Source organism: Hoplias malabaricus, chromosome 12, assembly GCF_029633855.1.
Source record: "Hoplias malabaricus isolate fHopMal1 chromosome 12, fHopMal1.hap1, whole genome shotgun sequence".
In the NCBI taxonomy this organism is placed as follows: Eukaryota; Metazoa; Chordata; class Actinopteri; order Characiformes; family Erythrinidae; genus Hoplias; species Hoplias malabaricus.
This window is the reverse complement of record NC_089811.1, coordinates 25,204,526-25,232,277: the sequence shown is the minus strand read 5'-3', so window position 1 is coordinate 25,232,277 and position 27,752 is coordinate 25,204,526. Positions and strand designations below refer to the sequence as shown.

The window sequence follows — 27,752 nt, the reverse complement described above, 5'->3', positions numbered from 1 at the left end:
CAGAATTCTTCATATTTCAAATATGATTATCAGATTTCAAAAGAGATATATTAATAAATATTATATAATAATAATAATAATAATAATTAGTATTATTATTATTAGCAGTAGTAATAGTAAAAGTATTTAAATAATGACTGTCCTACACATATCAGATTTACTGCTACAACACTACAACCAAAGTACACATCAGCCCCTGATTAATAACACTGAACACCCCATAGATGTGCTATCAGGCAGCCAATTTAGGATAGCAGCAGTTTCTTACACAACCCATCACAATTACTATATTTTGGCTCACCAAGATGAAATGTTAGGGCACCTCTATACAGCTCCAGCATGTGTGACTGTCAGCAGTAAACTGTAGGAAATGTAAACTGTACATATGCCTGTCTAAATGAAGCTGTGGGTGTGCTTCAGCTCAGCAGTAAATTCTAGAGATAGATGCTGAGTGTTACGCATGTTCCCTTCCCCTCACGAGTCAATGAGGCAGAATGTTAAGGCGGTCTGGCCATGTGCCCTGGCTTGAGATGAGCTCTCTCTCCCCATTCACAAAACCAGAGAGATCTCGGAGTACTGCGGCAGATAGCCAGCCCTTGTGTTGTTTCCACTGGGGAAGAGCCACAAAAGGAGCACAGAGATTGTTATTGGCTCTGAGCCTGGATCTATGCCTCTGTGCTGCAGAGAGACAGCCTGTCCCCACCCCCCAGACAGCAGGAGACCACGGCCATGAGAATCGAGGCCATACAATACACATTCATAACAGCCAGGAAAGAGGTGACCTTGATCTGAGATGAAATAAGAAGAAAGATTAAAGAAAGGGAGAGAAAGAAGAGAAATTATTTAAACACAGGGATGTCGGTAGAAAAGTGGCAATTTCACCAAATGAATGATTGGATATTATATAATTGTAGCACTTCTAGTAAGCTACTGTAATTATACATGAGTAATCCAGACACAGCCACAGTGGCTATTAATCAATGACTTCATTTTCAAATTAATAAAAACGTGGTGCAATCTGAGGATATCAGTTACAATATCAGATTTTCTACAAGCACTCATACAAAAAGCTTGGGCATGTAGCGGATATCGGATAAAGATCATGCTTCAGTGATTCAATGATAACTGTAGACTGTAACATCAAGGAAATGCAGTAGGGTTTTTTTATTATTATTATTATTTTATTTATTTATTATTATTTTTAAAACCTAGATGTTACCTGTAGTTAAAACTGTTTAATTATCAGTTCAATTAATAGTATTCAAGTTCTTTCAAGGGTGACACAGTGGTACTGCTTGAGGTGTCATTGTCTCATAGCTCTTTGGTCCTGGGGTTGTTGGTTTGATTCCTACCTCAGGTCACAGTCTCTGAGGAGTTTGGTGTGTTTTCTCCTGTGTCAGTGTGGCTTTCCTCCACGTGCTCCAGTATCCTCCCAAAATCCAAAAGCAAAAGTTCGTAGATGGATTGGCTGTGTAAAACTGCTCATATGTGAGTGTGTGAGTGAATGTGTGAGTGTGTGATGGAATGTGGCCCTGGATGTTTCCTTGATTTGCATTGGATGCCCTTCCTGTTGCAAACCTCCCATACGGGCATCACTTCAATCAAACTGACATATGCACCCAGTGACTGGGAAACTCACCCACTCACACTAGTGTGCAATGTTTGCACAGCCAATCAACACAAGTGTGGGAGGAGCCTGGAACACATATTCTCATCTCGTGATCGGAGTCTCATCTCAGGTTTCTTACTGGATCAACTGCAGAGAATCAAAATTCCAGTGCAGAAGCTGCCTCCAAAATGTGTGACCCGCTGAAGCGCCTTCATGGGTCAGCAGCTCTGTGGGTGTTAATTTGTTGGTATTCGCGGTCAAGAGCGTGTATGATTGCCTGAGCGTTGCTCATCAGGAACAATTTCCACTTTGGGCAGTTGATCTGATTACAGACAAAGAGAGGGCTCCAGGTCGCAGCCTCTGAGCAGGAGCCTCTCTCTTAGCAGCGTGGTCAAATCCTATTTAGCTGCCAGGAGGAGGTCGCGGGCCGACCTCATGTCAGTAAAATTACTTTAATTTCTTCAATCATCATGCTCTTCGATTTCCTCTTCATGGCTTGATTGGGGCTGTGACTTTGATGTGAGGCAGTCACTGGAACAGGATTTCTTCATCCTGAATCAAACAACCTGCATTTTTATCGACCTAGCTTTATGTAGAGGCCCCTGGGGAGTACATATTCCCTCTGCATTCTTCCACAATGATAGGACCTGTCTGTCAACTGCTTTTGCACATGACCGATAGTTGGGCAGCGGAAATTTGTATGGCTCCTGACTACAATCTGATAACAGTTTCTAGAGCACGAACCAATAACACAGACCCATGGTTAACCTTGGTAAATCCCTTCAATTAAGTTGCCCTCATTGGGACAGAGATGGCTAAGATACAGGCCAAAGATCTCAGATCACAATCTGGTTCAATCTAAACTGGCATCATCTCGGGACGACCCTTGACGCAGTGTCCCAAACTGCTAATCGATTATGCTGGCTCTAAAAATCACAGGCCTAGGAAGGGAGCTGTTTGTTCCCTATAAGTTCAATAGCTTTGATTAACCTTGAATGAGGTAAACCTAAACTACAGAATTCTAATGGACGTAATTTTTTTTCCCCCACTTTGAGCAGATAACCAACAAATGAGAGATCAATATGGTAGAAAGCGACATTATACATCACAATGAGTCCCTGGCTCAGTGTGCTATATGCAAGCATCAGGGGATTTAAAATGACTCCTCATGTTTTCTCTGGCAGTGGGAGCATCAGCAAATACAGCGAGCCAGATGTAGCAAAGTTTTAGTTTCAGTCACAAACAGAATGCATTTCACTTATGTGTTACAAACAAAACAGGCCTATGTGTCTTTACATACAGTTTATGATCTATAAAAAGTACCATAAAGTCAAAGACAATCGTTCATTCCTTTATTAGTCAGTGGTATAATTTCTGTGGGAATTATTCTGTGTTGTTATGCAAGGATCTGGGGGTTATTTTTAAATGTAACCTAACCAACATAACAATTATTATATAATAATATTCCTGCATGCCGTAAACTTAAAGGACAATAGCTCAAAAAAACAGGTGTTTTCAAACTTGGGCTCAAAATGTATTAAAACATATAGCAAATTGTGACTCTAAACACCCATGCACCAAGATAGACCACCAACTGTCAAACTGTTACCTTCAGGAAAACAGTAGCAATATTTTTTTTTAAGTTGTGTAGCTGAAAGTATGTGTAGCTACAAATAAAAACTGTTACTATGTAAAGAATATACAAACAATAGGGATAATAAATAGTAACAATTTCTATGAAGCCCATATTTATAAACATTAGAACTGCAATTATAACTCTTTGTAATTTGGTAATAATGCTTTGTAAGCATACTTATAAACTCCAATAATGCCTCATAAGGCTCTTAAAATCAGTTATAATTAATTATGTAGTAACTTATTAACAGAGTAATACATGTCTCACTATTCATTATAATGCCTTTTAAATGGATAATGGCCTGTGCATAATCATAAAGCACCTAAGACATAATAAGCTTTCATAAGTTTCCATCAATCACTTTAATTGAAACACTTAGTAATGGGATTTTGAAGATTTAAAAAAAGTTTGAAGTTAAAAAATATTTCATTATAGATCATTATAAGTGTCTTATGAGGCATTATTGCAGCTTATAAACATGCTTTCAAAGCATTATAACAAAGTTACAAAGAGTTATAACCATATTTATAAAGACTCAGGTTATAACCATATTTATAAAGACTATGGGCTTCATAGAAATAAAAAAAATAATACAAAGCAAACTAAAAAATAGCTGCTGTCCTCATTGTAATAGTCTGATCACTCCATAGCCAAGACCTCAGCATTATTTAATGCATCAGGTAGACATGCCTCATGTATATGTATCTAAGGGAAAAAAAAACAATCCAAACATGGGCATTTGACAGACAAATATGATAATCTAAGTTTGGGCACATACAGCTTTCTGTTTTCTTGTCTCTTTAAACCAGCAGACATAGCAGCTGTGGATGTGACACTGGCCTTGAACATTTACTGAAAGAACATCAGTGATTCAGCTCTCAGGGCCAGATATATGTGCGAATGAAAAGGCAGAACACAAAATGTGAGAGCACACAGTCATCAAACCACAAGCTTTGCAACCTTTTAGAATAAGTTGATGAAACAGAACTTAATTTGTTAACACCATTATCACTAAGCTCGAGATTAATCAGAGAGATTCTGGACACATGCTCATGCAGTATTTCTTCTCAATTTAAGGCTATTAACAGAGAATTAAAAACATGGTTTCACTGCTCCACAGCCCACAGACGAGTAGCTTTACTCAACACTTGACACTGAGCATGGTGACCTTAGGCTTTGGTTCAGCTTGTCCAAAGCATCCAGAGAGCTCCAAAGAGCTTTTCTTTGGAGATAATACAAGCTGTGAATGTACAGTTGAACTTCTGTGTGTACTTGGCAAAATATGAAGGGTAACTAGAACTGTTTAGACAGAGTATATGTGCAGTTTGTGAGAATATCTACAGTTAACAGTGCTGAAACTTCACACATACAGAACTGTGCATCGTTCCAGCTATTAAGAAATCCTCTGCCCTCTTCTGTAAATGAGAAAATTTGGGAACTAGCTCTGTGCCCTCCACTTTTAGAACCACTGCTCTGAACTAGAACTTGCAAAGATTTCCAGTGGATGTTCTTACTGCTGTGACACTGCTGTCTTCCTATTCCTCTCTCCCTGCACTTCAACCTCATCTGCTTTTACATCAGTAAATGTTTTTTTTCCAATCACTTTACCCTTCTCTTCATTTACTACAATCCTATCATTCTCTGTCAATAGCAATAATTTTTCAGGTTCATCAAAAGCCCAATAACTGCATCCAGAACATTTCTTCTCTTAAATTTTAACCATAAAAAAATTCCCAAAACATACCACAAATTGATTCATTCCACTTGTATTCATTTGTCATATTTTGAAGGCTTTTATCTAGTTGTATTTTCAGAAGCTATTTACCTTAATGAAAGCTTAGCTCCACCTACAATCAACAGAACCACATCAAGTCATATCACCGAAAAGCTGGCTTCCTCTTTTACACAATAGTCCTTTCACGAAACTGGGATCTCACTGCTTAATGCAGTTCTGTGAAAACCAGTCCTCAATATCTCCTTTTTGTTCACATTCTGAACTGTTATGGGTAGGGTGGGTGATGGATCCAAGCACAGGGCAGAATGAGATTTTTTATATATTTTAAAATAGTTTTCTTATTTTTTAAATAGTTGATTGGAACAGAACCAGTATTTAGTGACTCAAATTGTGCTCATGTAACTGTGGTGAAGTATGTGCCAGATGGGATTTGAACCCCCAACCCTATACTCAGCAGAAAGAGTGAGGATATGGATAGAAAAATTACCTCAAAAGTGGTCTAAGAAAAAATGCAGGAAAAAAAACAAAGAAAACACCACGCATGGTGTGTACAGACTGAAGACAGATTTCTGAATAAAAAAAGGCAAATTCAAAACACCCAAAATCAAAAAGCTCTCTTCCCTTTCATTTCTGTTTTACAAGGTTTTTGTTTCCTTTTTTGTTTTTCTCTTTTTTTCTCTGATTTTTCTTCTTCTTTGTTTTCCTTTGTTTTAGCTGAATGCTCACATTTACCAGTCACCCCTCTACAAAGGTATGACAAAGAATGAGGCTTCAGGCTGGGTTTTTATAGTGTGGTACACAGCTGTGGCTTGTTGGCACTGATCATAAACCAGAATTCTGGGATTTGGAGTTTTAGGACCCATATCCACCATGTCTTCCTCTGCGCCGACCAGTCCTCTTGCTGGTGGCCGGTGGTACAGTACCACCCATCACAAGAACAACAAACATCTCGGCTTCTAGAGTAGTGCTCTGTCTGTCTACTACTGTTGAGTTCAGAAGGTAGATTACGTTTTATTTGTGCTGAAATATGTGTTAAACCTCATAACTTTCTCACTTTTTCTTTCTCTCACACATGCATACACAGAAATATTGTTTCATACACACACACTACTTTGAGATACACTGGTTTAAGCCATGCAATGTACAACTGCTCAGAAAAAAAAGAGCAGATAAGAGCTTTTGATAGTTTTGCTACGCAATAAGAGCAAAAACTTAAAAACTCCTAGAAACTCTGCCCACTCAAACACCCACACACATGACTGCATGACCATCCTCCCACCCACAGGCATACCTACTTAGGGACACATGGACACACAGTGCAAGCAAACAGTGCACATAAGAAGTAAAAATTGGAAATATATATATATATATATATATATATATATATATATATATATATATATATATATATATATATATATATATATATATATATATATATATATATATATATATATATATATATATATATATATTGAAGCGAAGGGCTGGGCAAAGACCTAGTGGTGAACAAATAATCACCTCAGTTTTCAACAAGGACCATCTGTCATGAGTGCTCTCACTAGAAACAGCCAGCGAAATATAAGGAATATCCTGAGTAGCTTCTGTTGTGACTGTGTGATGGGTGCCATTGGCACCTGTAGTCATTTTCGTATGGAATGGCTCCAAATGAAAACGAGGAAACAAACACGAGAACAATCCGTGCCTGCTGCTGTCAAAATGCCCTCACATAAAATCTCCCACCTTGCTTCTCCAAACAAATGGGAGATGCAGGTGTCTCTGTGCCAGGGCAATTAGCATGGAGTAGAAAGCTGCATGTATCTAACAGGTTGTTCTGATATAAGCATAAGTGGCATGGTGCAGGGAGTGTCACTGTCACTCAGCTCCAGGGTCTTGGGGTCTTGGGCTCAAACCTTGGGTCACTGTCTGTGAAGTGTCTTTGTTTGGGCTTCCTGGTTTCTCCCACAATCTGAAAGCACACAGTGGTAGGTGGACTGGGTATTCCAAAGTGTCCATATGTTCCTTGGTGTGTGTGCTATCATGTGATGCACTGGCCTCCAGGGTGTGTTCCTGCCTTGTGCCTAGTGATTCTGGGTAGGTACTGGACACACTGTGACCCTTGAGCAAGCTGAAGTGGTTACAGACAATTAATGAATGAATGATACTAACATAACTAGGGTCTGATCTTAAAACACCACAGGAACCTTGATGTTCTTGTAACTCTGACATTAAGTAACATCTAAAGCTAGATAAGCATCTTCACTCGTGATAAGTTACACTGGTGGAAGGGAGTGGAGAAGAAAGGTTATTATTGCTTAATACAGGGTGGGACAAAGGTCACAGAGCCCCTTTTTATTTCAGAAAAAAGGGAAACTGACAAATCTGAAAAGCCCCAACATGTAATGGATGAGGGGGCCTATCTTTTAGGCTATATTCAACACATCTTGAAAGCCGACATTTTGGATCAAGGACAAGTTTTTCCAATGGAAACGGGGTCATGCAGCATATCAGAGAAGACTAGATTTGTCTCAGAATTCGATTGCTGCAATCAGATTTGCCATATCTGATGTGGTTCAAAAGTAATCAACACAAACATTTCAAAACTTTTGTTGTTATTTACAGGCTCGACAAGACCAAACGCTCAGTGCCATCTTCACTCAGAATGGATAGGAACACTGTTTCCTCTAGTACTGTCAGGTAGCACTAAGCATTTAGGGTCTGGTGGAGCCTGTAACAAGCCTGTAACTAACAGTAAAATTTTTAATTCTTCTGAACGAACCAGAAATTGCAAATCTGATTGCGGCATCCATTCTGACCTACTTTGAATGCTTCATGAAAACCTTCCCATTGGAAAACTTGCCCTTGGTCCAATATGTTCTGGACATAGCCTAATTTAAATACCCCATTACATGCTGGAGTAATCTGTTAATCATTTTCCCTTTCATTTCTGAAATAAACGAGTGTCCTGTGACTTTTGACTCACCCTGTATTGTTCATCCCTCTCACTGGTACATACTGATGTAATCAGGAATCAGATGGAATCAGGAATTAGTCCTTGTTCAAACAAACATATCAGTCAAATCTGGTTAAAATAGGGCAATTTCTGCAGTCTAAATGGATACGACACATGAAATCAGACTCACTTCCAAACCAGCATTGTTACTATGACAACCGGTGGGCCTATGTATTGAAACGTGACTACAGTTTGTCCATACAAATCAGATTTGATCACATAACTTTCAATGTGAAAACTGCCGTTCACCCTGTGGTATGGTCAATGATTTAAAGTGGGAAAGGACTGGATATAAATCAGTTGTAATGTCAGTTTTACATACACAGACACACAACCTCACACACCTGGGCAATAAACACACACATGCCTGGAGTGTTTGGCAATCAGCCACAGTGCTTGGGGAGAAGTTGCAGGTTGAATGCCTTGCTCAAGGGGACTTCAGCCATGAATACTGAGGGAGGAGAACACCCTGTTCCTTCCTTCCTCTGGCCCCAGTTTTCCTGCCGGTCCCAAGCCTGCTTCTCTAAACTCTCTTAAGTCATGGCTGCACACATAGATTACTGCTGAATTTTCCCTCAGAAATATCAAATCAACTCCATATAGATGCTCTCTTTATGCTCCTCTTTATTCCTAGGTCTTAAACAAGTGAGATTTGAGCGCATGAGCATGACATACATTGATTATCTGTCCATAGCCTTAAACCTGTGTCCTCCTCCTCATGTCCTTATATGTAATCACAAATGTAACAGCTCAATTATGATTTCAGGTTGACTTTAACCAATTTACAAATGAGACATGGTGAGAGTAGAACTCAAGAGCACAGGAGTGAAAATAAACAGCAGCTCTCGGAGTGTCACTGGCACCTGTAGCAATTATGCACGGAATGGCTGCAGCCCTGAAATTGAAGCAAAACAGATAAAGTGAAGTCATGCATACTTAAGATCTGTCAAAATGCTCTTGCATCAAATCCCCAATCTTGCATATGCAAACCAGTAGGAGCATTAGTGCAGAAAACCTGCTAAAATGCTGATATCTTTCAGCAAATGCAATTAACATAGCATGAAAAGCCACTTGCCATGTTTCTCTAATAGGTTGCGCTGCTGTTAATATAATTTATGTCTTGGCTTGGAGTGGAAAATAAAAAGACATTTTCCCTTCATACAGTGACATATTTCCAAGTGAAATGTGGTGTCAAGGTTTAGAAGCTCCTTGAGCATATAGTTTGATCATATACAAACCAGATTCCAAAAAAGTTGGGAAAAGTTTATTCAGAATAGAACACAAATCACAGATCAAAAGTTTAAACTGAGAGAATGTATCATTTTAAGGGAAAAATATGTTGTTTCAAAATTTCATGGCGTCAACAAATCCCAAAAGACAAGGCCATTTTTTACCACTGTGTGGCATCCCCCCTTCTTCTTACAACACTCAACAGACGTCTGAGGACAGAGGAGACCAGTTTCTCAAGTTTAGAAATAGGAATGCTCTCCCATTCATGTCTAATACAGGCTCTAACTGTTCAATCATCTTGGGCCTTTGTCGCACCTTCCTCTTTATGATGCGCCAAATGTTCTCTACAGGTGAAAGATCTGGACTGCAGGCTGGCCATTTCAGTACCCGGATCCTTCTCCTACGTAGCCATGATGCTGTGATTGCTGCAGAATGTGGTCTGGCATTATCTTGTTGAAAAATGCAGGGTCTTCCCTGAAAGAGATGACGTCTAGATGGGAGCATATGTTGTTCTAGAACCTGAACATAGTTCTCTGCATTAATGGTGCCTTTCCAGACATGCAAGCTGCCCATGCCACAAGCACCCATACCATCAGTGATGCAGGCTTCTGAACGGAGCGCTGATAACAGCTTGGGTTATCCTTGTCATCTCTGGTCCGGATGACATGGCGTGCCAGTGTTCCATAAAGAACTTCAAATCGTGACTCATCTGACCACAGAACAGTCTTCCATTTTGCCACACTCCATTTTAAAAGACCCCTGGCCCAGTGCAAACGTCTGAGCTTGTGGAGCTTGCTTAGAAATGGCTTCCTCTTTACACTGTAGGGTTTCAGCTGGCAACGGTGGATTGTGCTCACTGACAATGCTTTCTGGAAGTATTCCTGAGCCCATTCTGTTATTTTCTTGACAGTGGCATTCCTGTTTGAGGTGCAGTGACGTTTAAAGGCCCGGAGATCACGAGCATCCAGTAGAGTTTTAGGGCCTTGACCCTTACGCACAGCAATTGTTCCAGATTCTCTGAATCTTTTGATGGTGTTATGCACGGTTGATGATGATAACTTCTTTGCTATTGATGATAAAGTCTTTGCTATTTTACACTGAGTAACACCATTCTGGTATTGCTGCACTATCTTTCTGCACAACAATTGTGGAATTGGTGATCCTCTTACCATCTTGGCTTCAGAGAGACACTGACACTCTGAGAAGCTCTTTTTATACCCAATCATGTTGTCAATTGACCTAATTAATGTTAATTGTTCTTCCAGCTGTTCATTATATGCTCAATTTCCTTTTCCAGCCACTTATTGCTACTTGTCCCAACTTCTTTGGGATTTGTTGACACTGTGAAATTTTGAATCAACATATTTTTCCTTTAAAATGTTACATTTACTCAGATTAAACTTTTGATCTGTCATCTATGCTCTATTATGAATAAAATATTGAAAATCTCCGAATTATTGCATTCAGTTTTTATTGACAATTTGTTTAGTGTCCCAAATTTCTTGGAATCCGGTTTGTATACTATGTGGCCAAAAGTTTATGGATACCTGCTTATCCAACATATTTAGATATTAGATATTTTCTCCCACTTGGTAGCAGTAATAGCATCTCCTATAGGCTGCGAGGCCTTTCATGCTCAAATCCATGGTATATGCATAAGCAGTTCTGGATCAACTCAAAGGAACACACTGATGCTGTAATGTTTTTAGAGAACACTGTTCCACTTATCCACAAGCCCTGGGTTGCTGTATACCTCTCTAGCCAGAATTGGCCATTAGGTTTGGTGACGTCCTGGTCATGTGTTTGCTCTTCTTTGGAGATCATACTAGTTCTGCATGCTGTCCATGCAACAACTATGTCTGCGAATTGTGCTCCTTAAATTCTCCAAGTATAAGAAATGCCAAATAAATTCCCCATACAGTGAAGCTGAGAATGATGGGAAGGGGAAGTGAAAGATGGTATTTCCATCTTGACAAAATGACAACTATACTGTTAAACAAGATACTATGAATCATGCTTAAAATAACAAGATACATGAACTAACAATGTAATAACTGTCCATATTCATTTCAGGCTGAAAAAAGCACCAGGTGAGTGCTCAGTTACAATGCAAAAAAAAAAAAAAACAAATAAAAAAAAAATGATAATAATAACATTTGACAACAAACTGAAAATAAAACCCTTTCGACGGTCCCATTAGTTCCTACTTCAGAGAGACTCTACACAAATAGCAAACGCAAGTGTCTTCAGAAAAAACTCAGATGCCCTGTGAAAAAGCAGCAGAAAGCAGTTTCTCTCTGTGACAAAGACATACTAATTGTGATGGATAGTGCCGAGTGAAAGCATCATTTTGCCGTTTTGCTGTAGCCTGTTACTTCTTTGAAAGTGTGCCATTAGTCTTTCGGCTGGCCTCCATTCCGCTTCACTTTTAATAATAACTTAGAGCTGTGGTCTGGGATTTCTACAATGAGCTAGCCCCGGTTTTGTGGAAAAAAAAAATAAAAAAATAAATAAATAAAAAAAAAACTGCGCTTCAAATAGCAGCACTACACCTGCATAAACATTCAGGAATTTACTTTTAGAGTTTTCCTAATTAGCGATCTCCACACGGTGTCCATGAGGCTAATCTGACAGATCCCTATTAGACTTACTGATTTGTCGGTCTGAGATAGTGAATAAAAATTGGTTTAATACACAAACAATTTAGAATATTTCATTTGCTTTCCAACATTTTCCCTAAAGCATGCCTTAAAATATAGCACTTTTTAATGTGGGATTAGAACATTGTATATTAATTTGATGGATATTTAAATGTAGACCCACCTTTAGCATTCAAATTCCAAATCAATCTATTCTACTGAACTACGAAATATGATGTGTGTGGAACTTACCTGCTTCACTATGTAAACTAGTAGTGAATATGCAATTAAGAATCAGGCAAATGTAAAAATCAACTTCACTCTTATACATTTACACTGGAAAGTTAAATACTTCTCATCAAGGCTACAATATCAGCAGCTGAAAGCTCATCTCAACCCTGTTCTTTTAAGTACTATCCTAAATTCAAGAAAAGGTAATTCAACAAATATGTTTTTGGCTTGTTTAACAGTGATGCAATGAAATTAACTATTTAAGGTGGAACAGAGCATCAAGTCAACTCAGTTGGTTCTGGCAGGGTTAAACGGCTCTGTTTACCATTCTGTGAGTGTTTTGTTTCTGACATAGTCTATAGTCTCAGGTACAAACTCCCAAGGATGCTGTGGTCGTTATGTAATTGGAACGCTAGTGTACTTGATTAGTCACGGTCTCCGTGGCATGAAAAATTAATAGTGCTGAGGTTGGTGCGAAATGCATTCTGGGATATCTTTCCGAAGTCTATAGAAGTCAGATACTAATGCATCCTCAATATTATGGTCGGAGCAAGAAGACTTCCAGGTATACGAACCATACTTGGCTAGTTGTGGATTTCTAAATGGAACATTACTTGGGCTGAGACTGATGACGTTTCCCAAGAACACGAGAACACAAGTACAGACAAGAACACTTGAGAAGCCATTGAGAAATGGCTAGTATCTTGAGCTTGGAACATGAATTAGAGTGGAATGTACAGTTCATGGATATGCAATATTCAATATACAATGTAATATATGACACCATACATTATGCCAAATATAATGCAATTGTAAAATAATAATCATTTTAAACTTCAGAGGATATTTTAGGCACTCTTCTTTGCATAATATATGTTGAAGCTCAAGTATGAAGAAAATAACAGATAAAGTTTAAATAATTCTTCATTCATCTTATGTAATCACTTGAGTACTTGGAAAAACTGAGCAGGATTCCACAGATTTCCATGTACAGTTTGAGTAAGAAGAAGAAAAAATACACTGCTGGATATTTAAAACATTGTCTCAGGTTCTAACAAACCTTGTTTGCTCACTGATGAACTCCAATGTTAAAGACAATATGAATACAGAAGCTTTAACAGCTGTACACAGTGTGAATGTATTAGGTTTAGGGACATGAGAGTGCACTAATTAATACTTTATGGAATGGTTATCGCTATTTACTTTAAAAAAAGGAAAGAGTAACTGCACCCAGTGGACTGCAAATGAAAACTTGTTGGGCTGAATATGGTCCAGGTGTATTTCTGAATGCCCTAGTGAATTTGTTCAAAATCACAAACAGGAAGCTAAGCTATAAACATAAAAAATAAGTAGAAACTCCCAATGACAGCACTCACTGTATTTTACCACACTCATTAGTTTCCATGTAAGAAAGAGCTGACACTCTTTTCCCCTCTGATCACTGCCAACATGAATATTCTCCCTCTGCAACAGCTCTCTCTAATCCCCTGAGTTAATGTTTCTGGGCTGTGGAAAGAATCATAATTTGAGTCTTAAACCCATCCTAATGTGAACAGTGTGATTAAAAAGCAGATGCTCAGCATCACTCGGATGTCTACCCAGACAGCTAGTCTTCATTATCCTGCTCCATCTGGAGAAAAATCAATCATATTCAGCCTCCCCCAGTTTTTAATGTAAGAAAGTGTATGTTGTGCTTTACTTTGAGGCCGAAAATTACTTTTCCATTTGATGAGTTATGTTGCTTCCAGCGGAGCATGTAAATAGGGGACAGTTAAATCTCATTTGTTTCTCGTAATGGACTTTGCTCCTCTCACGCAACTCAGCATCATATGTCTTGGGGATGTCTTGGTTGAGCAGAGGGGGCTTGCTCCAAGTTACAATGTCTACTACATTCCAAATCAAGTCTGAGATCATAAAGTGCTAAAATATGTGTAAGTTAAAATACAAAATGACTGGTGGAGCAGCCTTATGTTAATACACATGCAAGATCTTCACTTATTTAACAATATCTTTTATCAATGTGTCTAGTTACTAAGGAGTAGAGTTATGTAGAGTTACTTAAAAAAAAAAAAAACCTAGTGTTTTAATTCAGCTTTTCATTAGTTGATTTTTTTCCTCAATGTTTCCCTCAATGGGAAAAAGGTCATCTGCAGACACACACTTTTAACCTCCCAGTCTTCATTAAAGCAGATAGTCACACTTGGCCATACATCTGTCGTCAAGGCAAAAAGTTTTACTCTTGCGATCCGGTTGTAAAGGGTGGGTGTAAATGTACATGTTAGGCAGCGCTTCTCATGCAAATAAATTGTGACTAGGCAGTTGGTATCATGGGTCAAGAGTTTTAATCAGCCTTTTGGAGCCTTTTTGCTCTACTGTTGAGACAGGAAGAACACCCTTTGCTACGTGGTAAACTACCACTTTAGTAATACCACGCCACTTCATAGTTTTCTTGTCGTAAGCACAGCAATAGTTATCGAAGCTTGAAATGCTGTCTGAACTGGTTTAGCGGAACTGTACTGGGAGCTGAATGCTTCAGAACAGTAGCAGCAGCACTTCAGCTTTGTACAGAAGTTTGTGCTTCTGTTTTATGTGGTGAAACAGGCTGGTAGTACTAGTGCATTTTGATACAACCTCCTTTTCCTGCGGATAGTCTGTTTCTGCTCCTCATCTGACCGGTCAAATCCAAACCATTTCCATATAACCGACCCGTTGTTCTTCTTTCTATAGACTAACTCCTTTTCACGCTCTGTGTTACTGGCCTCCACTGTGGCGGAGTGGGGGCGGTGCTGTTTGCAGAGCGAAGCAGACAAGCTGAGCAGAGCAGACTCATAGTGAGAGAACAGAATGGCTCTGTACAAGATTTAGACTTAGAGCAATTAAAAAACTTCAAATATCGATATAAACGATATAGCCTCACCCCATATCCGGCTCTGTTCTATCCCGATATATTTTAATTTAGCAATACACCACCCAGCCCTAATACTACATTTATTTATGCAACATGCAAGAATATAGCACAGAGGTAACCACGCTCCTGTGTATTCAAGGCGGGAATACACCCTGGAGGGGGCGCCAGTCCTTCACAGGGCAACACAGACACACACACACACACATTCACTCACACACTCACACCTACGGACACTTTTGAGTTGCCAATCCACCTACCAACATGTGTTTTTGGACTGTGGGAGGAAACCGGAGCACCCGGAGGAAACCCACGTGGACACGGGGAGAACACACCAACTCCTCACAGACAATCACCTGGAGTGCCACCGTGCCGCATAATAATAATATTTATTATTATTATGATAAAAAATTAAATGCTAAAATTATTTTCCATAAAATATTAAGTTTAAGTGACTTGCACATCATTGCATTTTGTTTTTAATCTTAAATTTTGCATAGCATCTTACTCTGGACATAGCATTTTTAACAGGATAGGAGGCATTCCAAGGCATAAAAACAGAACTCTGCAGTATTAGCGGCAACATCAAGCAGTTAATGTTTGACATATAATCGCATATGATACAAAGTAGCTGGTCTACTGTCACGCCCTTGTCCTGTCGTGTCTGTTTTCCCCGCCATGTGCTCTCTTAGCACATGGCTCTGTTTGTTATTGTCCATGTCTCCGCCCTAGTCGGCACGGTGGCTTGGTGGTTAGCACGTTCGCCTCCCAGCGCTGGGATCTTGGGTTCAAGTCCCATCTGGGTGGAGTTTCCATGTTCTCCCCGTGTCTGCGTGGGTTTCCTCCGGGGGCTCCGGTTTCCTCCCACAGTCCAAAAACCTGGAGGGTAGGTGAATTGGCTTCTCTAATAACTGTCCTGGTGTGTGAATGAATGTCTGTATGTGTGAGCCCAGATATGGATTGGCGCTCTATCCTGAGTTAAACCCTAGTGCCCGATGCAGTCCTCCAGGTGGACGGTTGTTCCTGGTTGAGAGTACGCTGTGCGCGTTTGGCTGCCGCTTCTCACCAGTGTGTGTGTGGATTGAGCGTTCTGAGCAGTGTGGATTGTAAAGCGTCCTTGGGTGTCTAGAAAGGCGCTATATAAGTGTAAAGATACATACATACATACATACTAGTCCCGCCTTTGTTCCTCCTCCTTATCAGTGTCATTTGTAACCCTGCCCCCTCGTTATCTGTTTCAGGTGCACCTTGTCTGTGTGGTGTATTTAAGTTCCCTTGTCCCTCTTCCTCATGTTGGACATTCCACTTTTGCTTATCTGTCTTGACTGTTTCTTGATTTGATTCACATCCCTGGTCTGTCTGTTTCTTCCATGTGCTTTGTGAATTGTTTGGTTTGTCTATTTGTATTACTCTGTTTAATTCTGTGTTCTAGTTTAGCCTCTGTAGCTCTCTCTGTCTGTTTAGCTCTCTCTCTGTCCAGTTCCCTGTTTGTCCAGTTCTCTCTTTCTGTCCATGTCTCTCTGTCTAGATCTTTCTTTATCTAAGGTTCCTGTCATGATGTCCTAGTTTGTCTATCTGTTACCTTCTGTTTAATACAAATCACTGTGTTTTAGCAAGTGTGTCCGCCAGTCCGCGAGATCCTGACATCTACATTATTCTAGACCAATAAAGTAGTACACTAGTGAATAGGACAATGTATGTTTCGCTTTACAGCAGTTCAGTCAAACTATTTATGTAGTCATTGCACAATATATTATTAAATAAACAAGCAAATCAAAATCTATACTTGCTTATTGCTCTATGTTTAAATAATACATTGTTGCTATGAAAAGGAAAATGTATATGTCCAAAACAGTAAAAGGTTTTTTTTTTTTGGAAATTGTTTCTTTTATCATAAATGTGAAAGCTTCTTCATTTCCCAGATAGACCATTAAGAAAAAAAGAAAACATTAAATACTTTGTAATATAAAATTACCTAGTACTTAATTTTCATATGCTACTTGAATGAAAGACTTCTCCTATATACGGTGACTATTCCAGTGTGGTGTAATCAATGGATTCTCACAGCTGCTAACCACAGACTAGAGACATCACCCACACTACTCAATAAACAGTGAAATGAATAGAAGTGCATGGATCAATATCATGTAGTGTAAGGTAAGGACATGGCCAATAGGAAGCGTATAGCATGAGACAAAACAAGCAGTCCACTCTGATAATGAATTCATCATTATTTCTTAATTAGCTCTTTCAGCATTGCTGGGTTTATGGGTAAGATCTCTTCAACTACAAGAAGATACTTAGAAAACAGTTTTTTTTTAATCTGGGGTTTTTTTTCTTAACAATTCCTACTGGCTATTTCTCGGTACGTCTAGCACATGCTCACTCCAAGAAACACAAAGCCAACCACCACTCTTTTCAAACAGCTACTAGCATCATTATTTGCAGGAGGATGCTATCAGCCCAGTTATATTATCTATCATGCAAAGGCATTGCTAGTGCCTTTGGTGGGTGATGGAGGGTCATGTTACCCACCCAGAGAGTGGTGTCAATTTTGTTTGATTTCCAGCCTCGGGTGGTTGAGACCTAACAAGAGATCAAACGTGTGGTCTCCTGATGATAGGGCCAATGCTTCAGCTGTTTTGTCACTTAGAGGCCCATAATTATAGGTTAAGTCATTATAAGCAGGGTTTCTGTACTGGATGATAAATAGTTTAACACTGCTAAGAAATAGCATAAAAATAGCATGTTATTCAAATGCAAAATTGCAATATACATATATAGCAGTGGCGGATGCTGGTGTTTCAAAGAGGGGAAGCTCAATTTCGGCCTACATCATAAAATGTGTCTGTCTATTTATACATAAATTCTACCCTCCGTTCCTTTTTAAGAAAATGATCTTTGACCCTGTCGTACCAACAAGGCGTCTTTTCCAGGGACTTGACTAGTGTCCTCTCAATGGCCAGCAGAGCTAGGCTGCTTAAACGGCCTTGGCCCATGTGAAGTGTGTCCGCCTGTGTATGTATGTATGTATGTATGTTTACACTTATATAGCGCCTTTCTAGACACCCAAGGACGCTTTACAATCCACACTGCTCAGAACACTCAATCCACACACACACACACACTGGTGAGAAGCGGCAGCCAAACGCGCACAGCGTACTCTCGACCAGGAACGACCGTCCACCTGGAGGACTGCATCGGGCACTAGGGTTTAACCCAGGATAGAGCCCCAATCCATATCTGGGCTCACACACATTCACTCACACATACAGACATTCATTCAAATACACATCATATTTTTGGACTGTGGGAGGAAACCGGAGCCCCCGGAGAAAGCCCACACAGACAGGGGGAGAACATGGAAACTCCACCCAGATGGGACTTCAACCCAAGATCCCAGCACTGGGAGGCAAATGTGCTAACCACTAAGCCACCTGTGCTCCCACGGATCTTTACACCAAAGGATCGCTGATTCGCTCATTTCACTGTCAATCAAAAAGGGATTCAGCTTCAGACAGATTATCCAATCATCATGCAGAAGCTGAGCGTCCGGGCCAGCCGAGGCCAGCCAACTGCCCCATAGACCACCAGAGACGCTGAGCATCCAATGGGCGGAACAAAGCCCACCATTTATCCACTTTGCTGCTTCACTATTGAATTCTGTGGACGCTGTTTAAAGCACTGTGAGAATGATTGAGAGGAAAGCCACGTCTTTACCAGTGATAAGAAGCTGATTCTGAACAAAAATTGAGCGCGTTGTAGTGCATATTTATTCAATGACATGTACACACAATAGTATATATTTGATCACTTATTCTTTTACATTTTAGGGGAAGCTGAGCTTCCCTTGAAGTCTTAGAGCAATCACCACTGTTATATAGACTGACTTGGCATCTGAACCAATAGGCAAGCTATTTATAAAATCTACACTTCTGATTGGCTAAATCCCATTAATGCCGTTGCTAGTTCATTAGTCAGATAAGGGCTGTAATTATAACCTCGTCCTGCAAATGTGTGGCAGACTTGGCTACAAATCCCCTAACATCTATCCCCATCTATCTTCACCTACCCACTGTCCAAGATTTTGTGGAGTTGGAAGGACTTCATAAGCTGCTCCAAGCACAAACTTAATACGACTTTTAATACTTCTCTAGATTCTCCCAGCGAAGCCACTGGCCTTGTTTTGAATCAATATCAAGTTACCGACAACCTTATCAGCATCAAAAATGTTCGAACTACACTCTACTGACCAAAACCAAATCAAATTAATGTAAAGCCTTGCACACACTATCCAGGCAACGTCTAACTCATAGTGAGTAGCTGTTTTTTTCTGACATCAAAGCAAGGACAGAGGAGTAACCACACTCTCATGAAAAACAGCACACTGCCCATACAATAAGCTAAAGAACTGAACTGCTGAAATCATCTAACACTGCAGGGTTAAGTGCAACCCTTAGCCCTAAACTCAGTGTTGTGGAGGTAAAAGCTGCTACGCTTACCCATGACAGCCAGTGCAGTGGCTTTGGTTAAGTCCTTCTTCATGGTCTCGATCACCTCAAAGCCGCTGCCATCGAGATTACACCTGTTGATGGTGCCATTAGCCGAGCTGATCCAGTAGAGCTTGCTGGCAGGAAAGTCTATGGAGAGACCTGAAGAGGAAATAGAAGATTTAGTGTAAAACCTTGTAGGGCCTCATATCTGCTTCCAACATCATGGGCAGCGATGTTGGCAGGGGTTGCATGAAAGGGAGAGTATATAATCTCAAAATTATACTGTGTGTGTGTCTGAGTTTGTGTGTGTGAGTATTTGTGTGGTCCTGACTTGAAGCAACCATCTGCAGCTTAAAATTCTGGGGACCTCTGCATCATCCACTAAATCACACGTCCACAAGGCGACTCCATCAAAGACTATTTTAGAAGCAGACATGGGGAGTGTTTGACAGGGTGTAAATATCGACTGTGACAATTGAAGGATACTGAAACTGGAAGTGCAGCTAGACAGGCCTCTAAAAGATTTATTAGCAGTTACTATTGTATATAGTTTGTGTTCACGGCCATTAGTTCAGCAGAGAGGTAATAAAATATTATCTCCATTGCGGTGGATTATGGACTGTCCGACTTACCCACTGGCTCTCTTTGATTCTGGTGAAGAACTTTCCTGTTGCTGCCGTCCATGTTGGCGACGTTTATGGTGTTCCCATCAGTCCAGTATATCTTCCTGTAATTATACCAAATGTGAAATGTGTGAAAACAGTGAAGACAGCCATGAAAACTTGAGCTGGATTATTTACAGAGCTTTAAAAGTATTTCCAGATTTTAAATAGATGTTACATCAGCATTGCTCAGTATGAGGAAAGCATTATATTACTATCAACTTTGTTGTCTGTGATTTAATGACACATGTCACTGTGTTTATTTTCACTAGCCATTAAATGAGCATTAAATGAGACATATTCTGTGACCAGCTTTGGTCAAAATCCTCCAAGGATCAAACAACACAGCACCGTTCGCCCCTGTCTAAACAGCCTTGTTCAGAATGACTGGTTTCAGCCGCTGTTCCTTTAAATGATAATGAGACACACAGTTTGAAGCAACCAGAGGCAAGACTGAAGCTCTATTTTAACTCTGTTGTCTTCCTTCTTCACTCCTTTTCACCAGGTTTGCACAGTTCTCTCATTTCTCTGCTATAATTTACCTTGGTTTTCTCATGTCTCTGCACTGGTCATGTCTGAGTTAAACAGTTTGGCTCCACTTTTATTCACGTGAATAAAATCACATGGTACTGTGATTGGAGAGGGGGTGACGAGGGTATGGCATAATGCTAATGTGACCACACTTGATGTAAAAAGCAGAGCAAAAACCAAAAGGCATTTTATCGCTTGATCCTGCCTGGGTGGTTGTTGGTTTCTAGGAGCACCAGGTCACCAAATGAATGTGGACAAGCACTGAAATAGTGAGTTTATCATAATATATCCTCTTTACTTTTGGGAACATGATGGGTTTGGGTTAATGTTGTTAAACCTGGTTGTTCATGTTCAGTGATATTGGGTTTGGACATGATTGTGTTAGGATTATTTGGCTTTTATTCCTTAAAGAAAAGCCTCTGGATATAGTGGACCTATGGACAGCTCCATTGTGGATGCCTAAAATTATCAGTTTCAATAAGCGTAAAAACCCCACAGCTCCTCTGTGTTAGTAATACATTCCTGCTGGATTCTTAGCAGTTCTTGCAAACATTCCTCGACATGTCAGACAAGGGCACAAAACCCAAAGGTCATTACATATTATAGTATATTTCTTCTGGACATCTTAAAATCAAACTGCAATTTGGAGTACTTACCCTTTGGCTGGATGTACCGCCAGACACTTTGGTTTATCAATCCCGTGGATGACAGAGGTTTTAAGGGATCCATCTAGTCGAGCAACATTGATCTGTGTCTCTTCATTCTCGGAACTGAGCCAGTACATATTCCTCGAGAGCCAGTCTATCGCTAGACCACGGCAATTCTGAATATCTGCAAATGCCAGAGACGGCACTTAATAATGTCATCAACATTAGTGCAAGGCCAGTGAGTGAACGCTGAGTGCTTCTAGGAGGGATCCTTATGGGCCTTGCGGGAACGTGTTTATCTCTACACCTGCTGTGCTGCACATACCAGCAATTAACTTGATAGTTTCCTAATGAATGTAGTGCAAAAAAGAGTCTTATGTGAGGAAAAGGAACATCCCTGCAATGTTTTCTGAAAGAGATGTCTTCACTGTTGATTTGTCCTTCTAGATTAATGAAGAAGAACAACAAGCCGGACGAAACCTCTCAAAATCCCCCATCAAATAAGGCCTGTCTTTCAAAAAATATTTTTCCCATTTCTACTACAATAAATCTTTTATATTTCAGTAACTGAAAACCAGTATTAAACCAGGTGTCACAAAAAATATGAAACTCCCAAGACTATATTTCTAACTCCAAGCCTGGAATCGGACAGTATTTCCAACTATAGGCAACAAAACATCTTAAGGATTCATAAATAAAGTGGCAGTTTTTATGTGATTATTTCTTTAGACTTATCATCAGGCTCACCCCAGACAGAAAATACTGACGTACCTCCAGAAATAACCGTCTCCAGACTCGTTCCGTTAATGAAGGCTCGCTTTATTGTCTGGGTCTTCACATCCGCCCAGTAAATCCTCTCCTCCAGAGCATCGTAATCCACCACCGTCACGTCATCAATGTCTGGGACAGTCAGAGCTGTCATAATGTTCAAGTAGGGATTATCAATGTCCACTCCTCGTATCTCTGACCTCCGCACATACAGTAGAAACCTCTTCAGCGCTGAGGTGAAGACAACAGCAGAACATTACAATCCATCAGTGCATGAGCTCATCATTCCAGGGCATAAAGAGTCACTGTAAATCCGCTACAAGCCTAAACATGCATTAATATATCTGTTACCAATTGTGGAAAACTACGTAGGTAGTGACATTTGCGGTCTGTACTGTGGCAAAACATTGGTGGACCCCTGCTAATTCTACATTTAGTCTGAAACAAAGAACATTAAGAGGTAGTTTGTCCTAATGTTGGATCAGTGCCAGCTTCTACTCTTCTGTGAAGGCTTTCCATGAGATTACTGAGGTCAGGTACTAATGCTGAATAATTATTTCTGGTTCACAGATTTCACTACAAAGAAACACATCCTTTAAATCCCTCTAAACAACGGTTGTCACTGGGTATGGTGACCTTATAGACTCATGTGCAACTGCTCCACAGGGTCCCATTTAATTTCTGGCTTTACTGAGAGGGAGAATATACCAGCAGCATGTCTGCATTCACAAAAGATGCATCTTAAAGAAACAGAAACTTGTTATTTTAAGGTGGGTTTAGATATGTCTGGACAAGAGTATGGCTCTTAGTCATGTCACTGGAAATATTATGTTCCCAATCTATTACAATAAATTTAGATCAATGTGATATAATTGAGAAGTAATAGGGAGTGCTATAATGTGTGCTGCAGTCATAGGCATGATGCCACAGACCAGCATGAGTACTGAACAGCAAGACTGTTTAGTGTAATATTGCGATCACACCACAGTTTGATTATGCCGGTTTTAATATTAAAATACAGAAATAAAGATTTGTTTGCTTTTTCAACATTCTGAAAGGTAAATTAGTTCCATTCCTTCACACATTCCGTCTAGGCATTTTGACCAAATTCTAGTCTTGAACTGGTTCTGTTTTTTTAACCTTTGTGCTCTCCAGGGAACCAGCTCCGTGTTTGCAGCAGTTTTAATGAGAAACAAGGCTGCGTTACTGCTCTCTGTTTTAAACAGGTGAGTGCCAGGATAACCATGGTTAATCCACAAGTTCAGAGAATAGTGAAATTATACATTTGTAAATGATACAGAGCTTTTTCACTTTAAGAGTATTTTGGAATATGGCACCAAAAAAAAAAACAAAAAAAAAAAAAACAACAACCTTGACTTTACTTGCATGGAACATAGCCTTAGATGGAGCATTGTCCTGTTTTCTTTTTCCTTGCCGTTTTCTTTTGTTTTTAAATCAGAATGTGAATGTGAATAACAGATCCACTGCACCATCACTTTTCAGTCCCTGTGCAGTTTCTTGAGCTTTTTAGATCTACATAACGATGGCCATTGTCAGTTTGTGCTGAAGTATCTACTATACATTGCTTGCATCAGATTGTGGGATCAGAAATTGTCATGGTATAACTGCAGTTATTTTTACTGCCTTTTAAACAGTTTCAGCACAAGTGTACAACAAATACAGACCACAACATTTTGATCATTTGTACAATAACAAGCAGAGATTAAACCACCCCATTCCCACTTGTTCTACTCTATGATATGTAGTGTTTGCACTAGCCCCCTGTGGTGGGCTACAGGGGGCTTGACTCACCCACACAGGAGCGATTGCTTGGGGAGAGCTTCATAAGATGGGGACAAGAACAAGTGGCGGTGCGATTGTAATCGATGAGACACAGATGTGAGCAGGGTCCTCTCCCACCGTTCTCCTCACACGGGTTGGAGCCTGGAAAAAACCAGCAGTGACATGCATTCAGACCAGTCCAAAGAAAACCCATCAAGAGAAAGAGAGAAAGAAATCAATACAACGTCTAATGGCTCCTGGTTCAAGAATGCAGCCATCTTTAAAGGAATCTGAGCTAACCTTTGCTGACATCAATTGAACAAATTGTGCTCAAAGCTTACCATCACACACAGGCACGAGCAGACAATCCAAACAGGTTTTAAGGCAGTTACAGTTAAAATGAAAGGCATTAGTTTTCTTCATGAAACAGTGCAATGTGTCAAGGTGAGAACCACAAACCTGCTCGCATTCCAGTGCAGCAGCATCAGAAATTGTGATAAAGCGGAATACAGAAAAGCTGTAATTCTGACGGCGAGAGTGCTGCGAGAAAAGGACCTCGTCCAGAACCTCAAAGGCCGCAGCTGCACTGAAGTGCTTACTCTTTTACTGTGCTCTTCACAAAGCCACCCACCCACTTTATACCTGTGAACCCCCCCTCTGTATTCTCCTAACCTTCCAGGGCAGTGACACAGCAGTTTAAAAGAACTTTAGCCCTCCTCAAACACGGCTGGCAGATGTGTTTTTCCATGCGCTCCATGAGAGGAGCGGCCCGTTTCTGCTCCACTTCATCAGGGACTCTTGCTGACCAGGCAGATCATATGATAATGGCTAAGAGGTCATTGGAGAATAGTAAATTAGCTTGCTACCTCTTTTCACTTTTGACAGCAAAGCTCTCTTTGTCAGCACTATTTTCCAAGAACACCAGGGAGCTGTTGAAATGGAGGCCGTGCTAGAACAACGCGATCTTAATAAGGGTGTATTTTTTATATTATTTCATTTCTAACTGAGCAATAACAACCCCGAGACAAAGCATCAATTCTGAAATATCCACCACAATAAAAAATCAACCCCTCCTTCAGGATGCATCTGAACTCTTCTCTTCGTCAGACAAGCCTCTTATTTTTCATAGCCGAGCTTGAAGAGTTCAAGACTTGGCTGCGATGCTTTTGGAAATGGCCCGCTAATCCGATTTGCTCTGACGTGATATGATTCTTAAGCTTTTTTATTTTAGGAACGGCCCGGTGTTTACAGCTAAGAATCACATATATAGCTTTGTGGAAAAGAAAAACAAAAGTGCCCGGGAATGGTGACATTTCCACGTCCTAAATAACTGCACAACTCCCAGCCCCAGAAGCTTAACCCTTCCTTGAACCTGGAGCTCCAGTACAAGCTGTAATTAACTCCAAAACTGTTTGAATCATGTAAATAATTACTCCAATGGGGGCTTTGAAAATGGGCCCATTATTTCCTTCCATTGCTCATCTATTTTCATACATGCAGCCAGCATATTTTTGCAATTATTTACCATAAGTGAGAATAACAAATAATTCAGAGTGACTAAATCGGAGACTCGCGACCCAGTGAATTAATTATGCATTCGTTTGGTCTTCTGGGGGAATCTCACTGTTGGAGAAAGCCTGGATGAGCTCAGGCAGTGCACTTAACTTGGGTGAATAAGGAGACCGTATTTGAATGTACTGCCACATTCTTAGCAGGAATGTGCTAATGATTTGATGACATGTTAACAGACGGAGCTGGTCTTCGTTAACAGCAAAAGTAAGATATACGGAGTGGGTGTCAGTGCTGGCTTTGCCTCAGGTGAACCTGGAGTTTCAAATTGTTTTCCAATTGGGATTCTGACCAAGGGTGTAAGTGCTTTGAACAATTGCGAAGGTGGGACACGCTCCATCTATCATGAAGGATTGGCACCCCCCACCTCTTCCTTCAACCCCACGCTGGAGTTCCTAAGCCCTGCCCCCAGTTTTCACACCACACATAATGTATTTACAAGCTGCCTGTTGATGCCTGCAGTCTAGCCCCATTAGCCCAGTGAGCATTCCCCCATCTCATGCCCCCACTGCCCTCCAGAGGTTTTCATCTCCCCTGCCAGCACAGCAGGACTCAACACAAACACAATTTCGCTGGCCGGTTAGCGGCCAGCACTGGGATTTTAGACAGCGGTGATAGCCAGCCTCTCCCGCAGGGCTCTTTAAGATTGGATTAGCCGTACTTATTGGCTTCTTCGGCAACGCAGCACAATTTGTCGGCACTTATCGGGGTAAAACAGTCACCCGATTGCTGATACAGTGGCAAAGGATCTGAACCCAGCCTCTTGGAACTGCCAAGGTTTTCCTGCCATTTTTGGGCAGACGAAATTGATGCAAATGAGATTAGTTGAGCTGAACAACATTCATGGAGCCATTCCATTTTCCCTTTACTGAAAGCTGGACACCTGGCACACTTTAAAAATAGCTACAAACATTCACTCAACAGCAGATGTAGATGTTGCTGTATCTCTGCTTTTGTTACAAAGATGGCAGTGCAGAGAAAGTAAAGTATTATATCACAGGGAATCAAGCCCTTTTGGAATGTCTCAGTCCTAATGAATGCTATTGAACATTTACACATCCTCAAAAGCTGAAAAACATTTCCTCACAGTTTACAATTTTTTTAGTATGTAAAATTGTATGTTAATCTTCAAGATAGTAATGCAGTTTAATAACAATTAAAAGCTCCATAAATCCCTCACTGTTGCCTGCTCTGAGCTGTGTTACAGAATGATTGACCGTGGCATCAGCATGGTAACATAGCTGGCTGCGAAGTAGGAGAGCACGGATGCTGCATCCAGGAGCCACTGCAGCATGATTCTGAATGTTTCTGTAGTACTTTTAACACAGTCCAGATGCATGGGTTTTATGACTACGATGTATAAAATGTTCCATAACAACCATCCCCCAATAAACTCCTCCAGTCCTAATAGAGCTTTCGAGGCTGAATGAACTAGAAGGCAGTATCTTTATCAAGGTGACACAAACGTATCGTTAACTCTGATGATGAGGCAGACCTGACATCCGCGAGTCATATTTAGTCCTGTCCACCTCTGTCAAAAGACAAAAGCCTGCATCATTCTCCCTGTGCCATTTCAGAGGACATTCATCACAGGACGTACAGATCATAGCTAGAAAATAAGTAAGAAAATGAATGGACTGTGGCTTTAGAGGTTTGGTGCAAAGAATGTTCCAAAATAAAACATCCATTCTCCAGTCCATAACATAAATGTATATTTTTTTCTTTTTCTTTTTTTGTTGGCATCATATAAAGAAATGCATTTACATACATTTACAAACCCCTCATCAATTCAGCACATTAATGCTATCCATTCACACTACAGCTTAAAGTAGTGCTTCAACATGGACAGAAGGCAGCCGAGCCAATCACAGCAGAGGTTATTCACATAGTATATAGTCTTAGAGAAATCTAAAATGTAAGTGTTAATGATATAATCTCTTAACACTGTTAAATAGTTAGTTTGGGGTATTAGCATTTTTATGAGGTCATGATGAACTATCTGCACTTCAGCCAACAGCACGTTGGCCCCCTCCAACTCTGACTGAAGTTGTAAGTCATGGTTCGGTCCAGGTTGTTTTTGGCTGAAGCACAATACAGGAAAGCTCATGTGAACACATTGTGACTGCCAGGCCAAAACCTCTCATCTCCAGCCCTCACTGTCTTTATTATTATTTCTTATATGAACAATCAAATAGAAATGATCCAAAACTACTTTCACACATCTTCTATAACCACTTTATTCAAATCAGTGTAACAGTTGGCCCAGAGCCTACCAAAACACATACACAAAACTGTAAATAAT

At 40.3% G+C, this 27,752-nt stretch overlaps 1 protein-coding gene across 1 annotated transcript in view; it reads right to left on the bottom strand.

The window, feature by feature from the left end:
• lrp1bb (low density lipoprotein receptor-related protein 1Bb) overlaps window positions 1–27,752 on the bottom strand; it is a 471,212-nt gene that overhangs the window by 139,990 nt on the left and 303,470 nt on the right. Inside the window, exons 29-33 of the mRNA XM_066685917.1 lie at window positions 23,912–24,043; window positions 22,103–22,330; window positions 21,341–21,515; window positions 20,124–20,218; window positions 19,501–19,650 (exon numbers count right to left, since the gene is read on the bottom strand). Coding sequence (XP_066542014.1) covers window positions 19,501–19,650; window positions 20,124–20,218; window positions 21,341–21,515; window positions 22,103–22,330; window positions 23,912–24,043 — 780 coding nt within the window. The remainder of the gene's footprint in view (window positions 1–19,500; window positions 19,651–20,123; window positions 20,219–21,340; window positions 21,516–22,102; window positions 22,331–23,911; window positions 24,044–27,752) is intronic.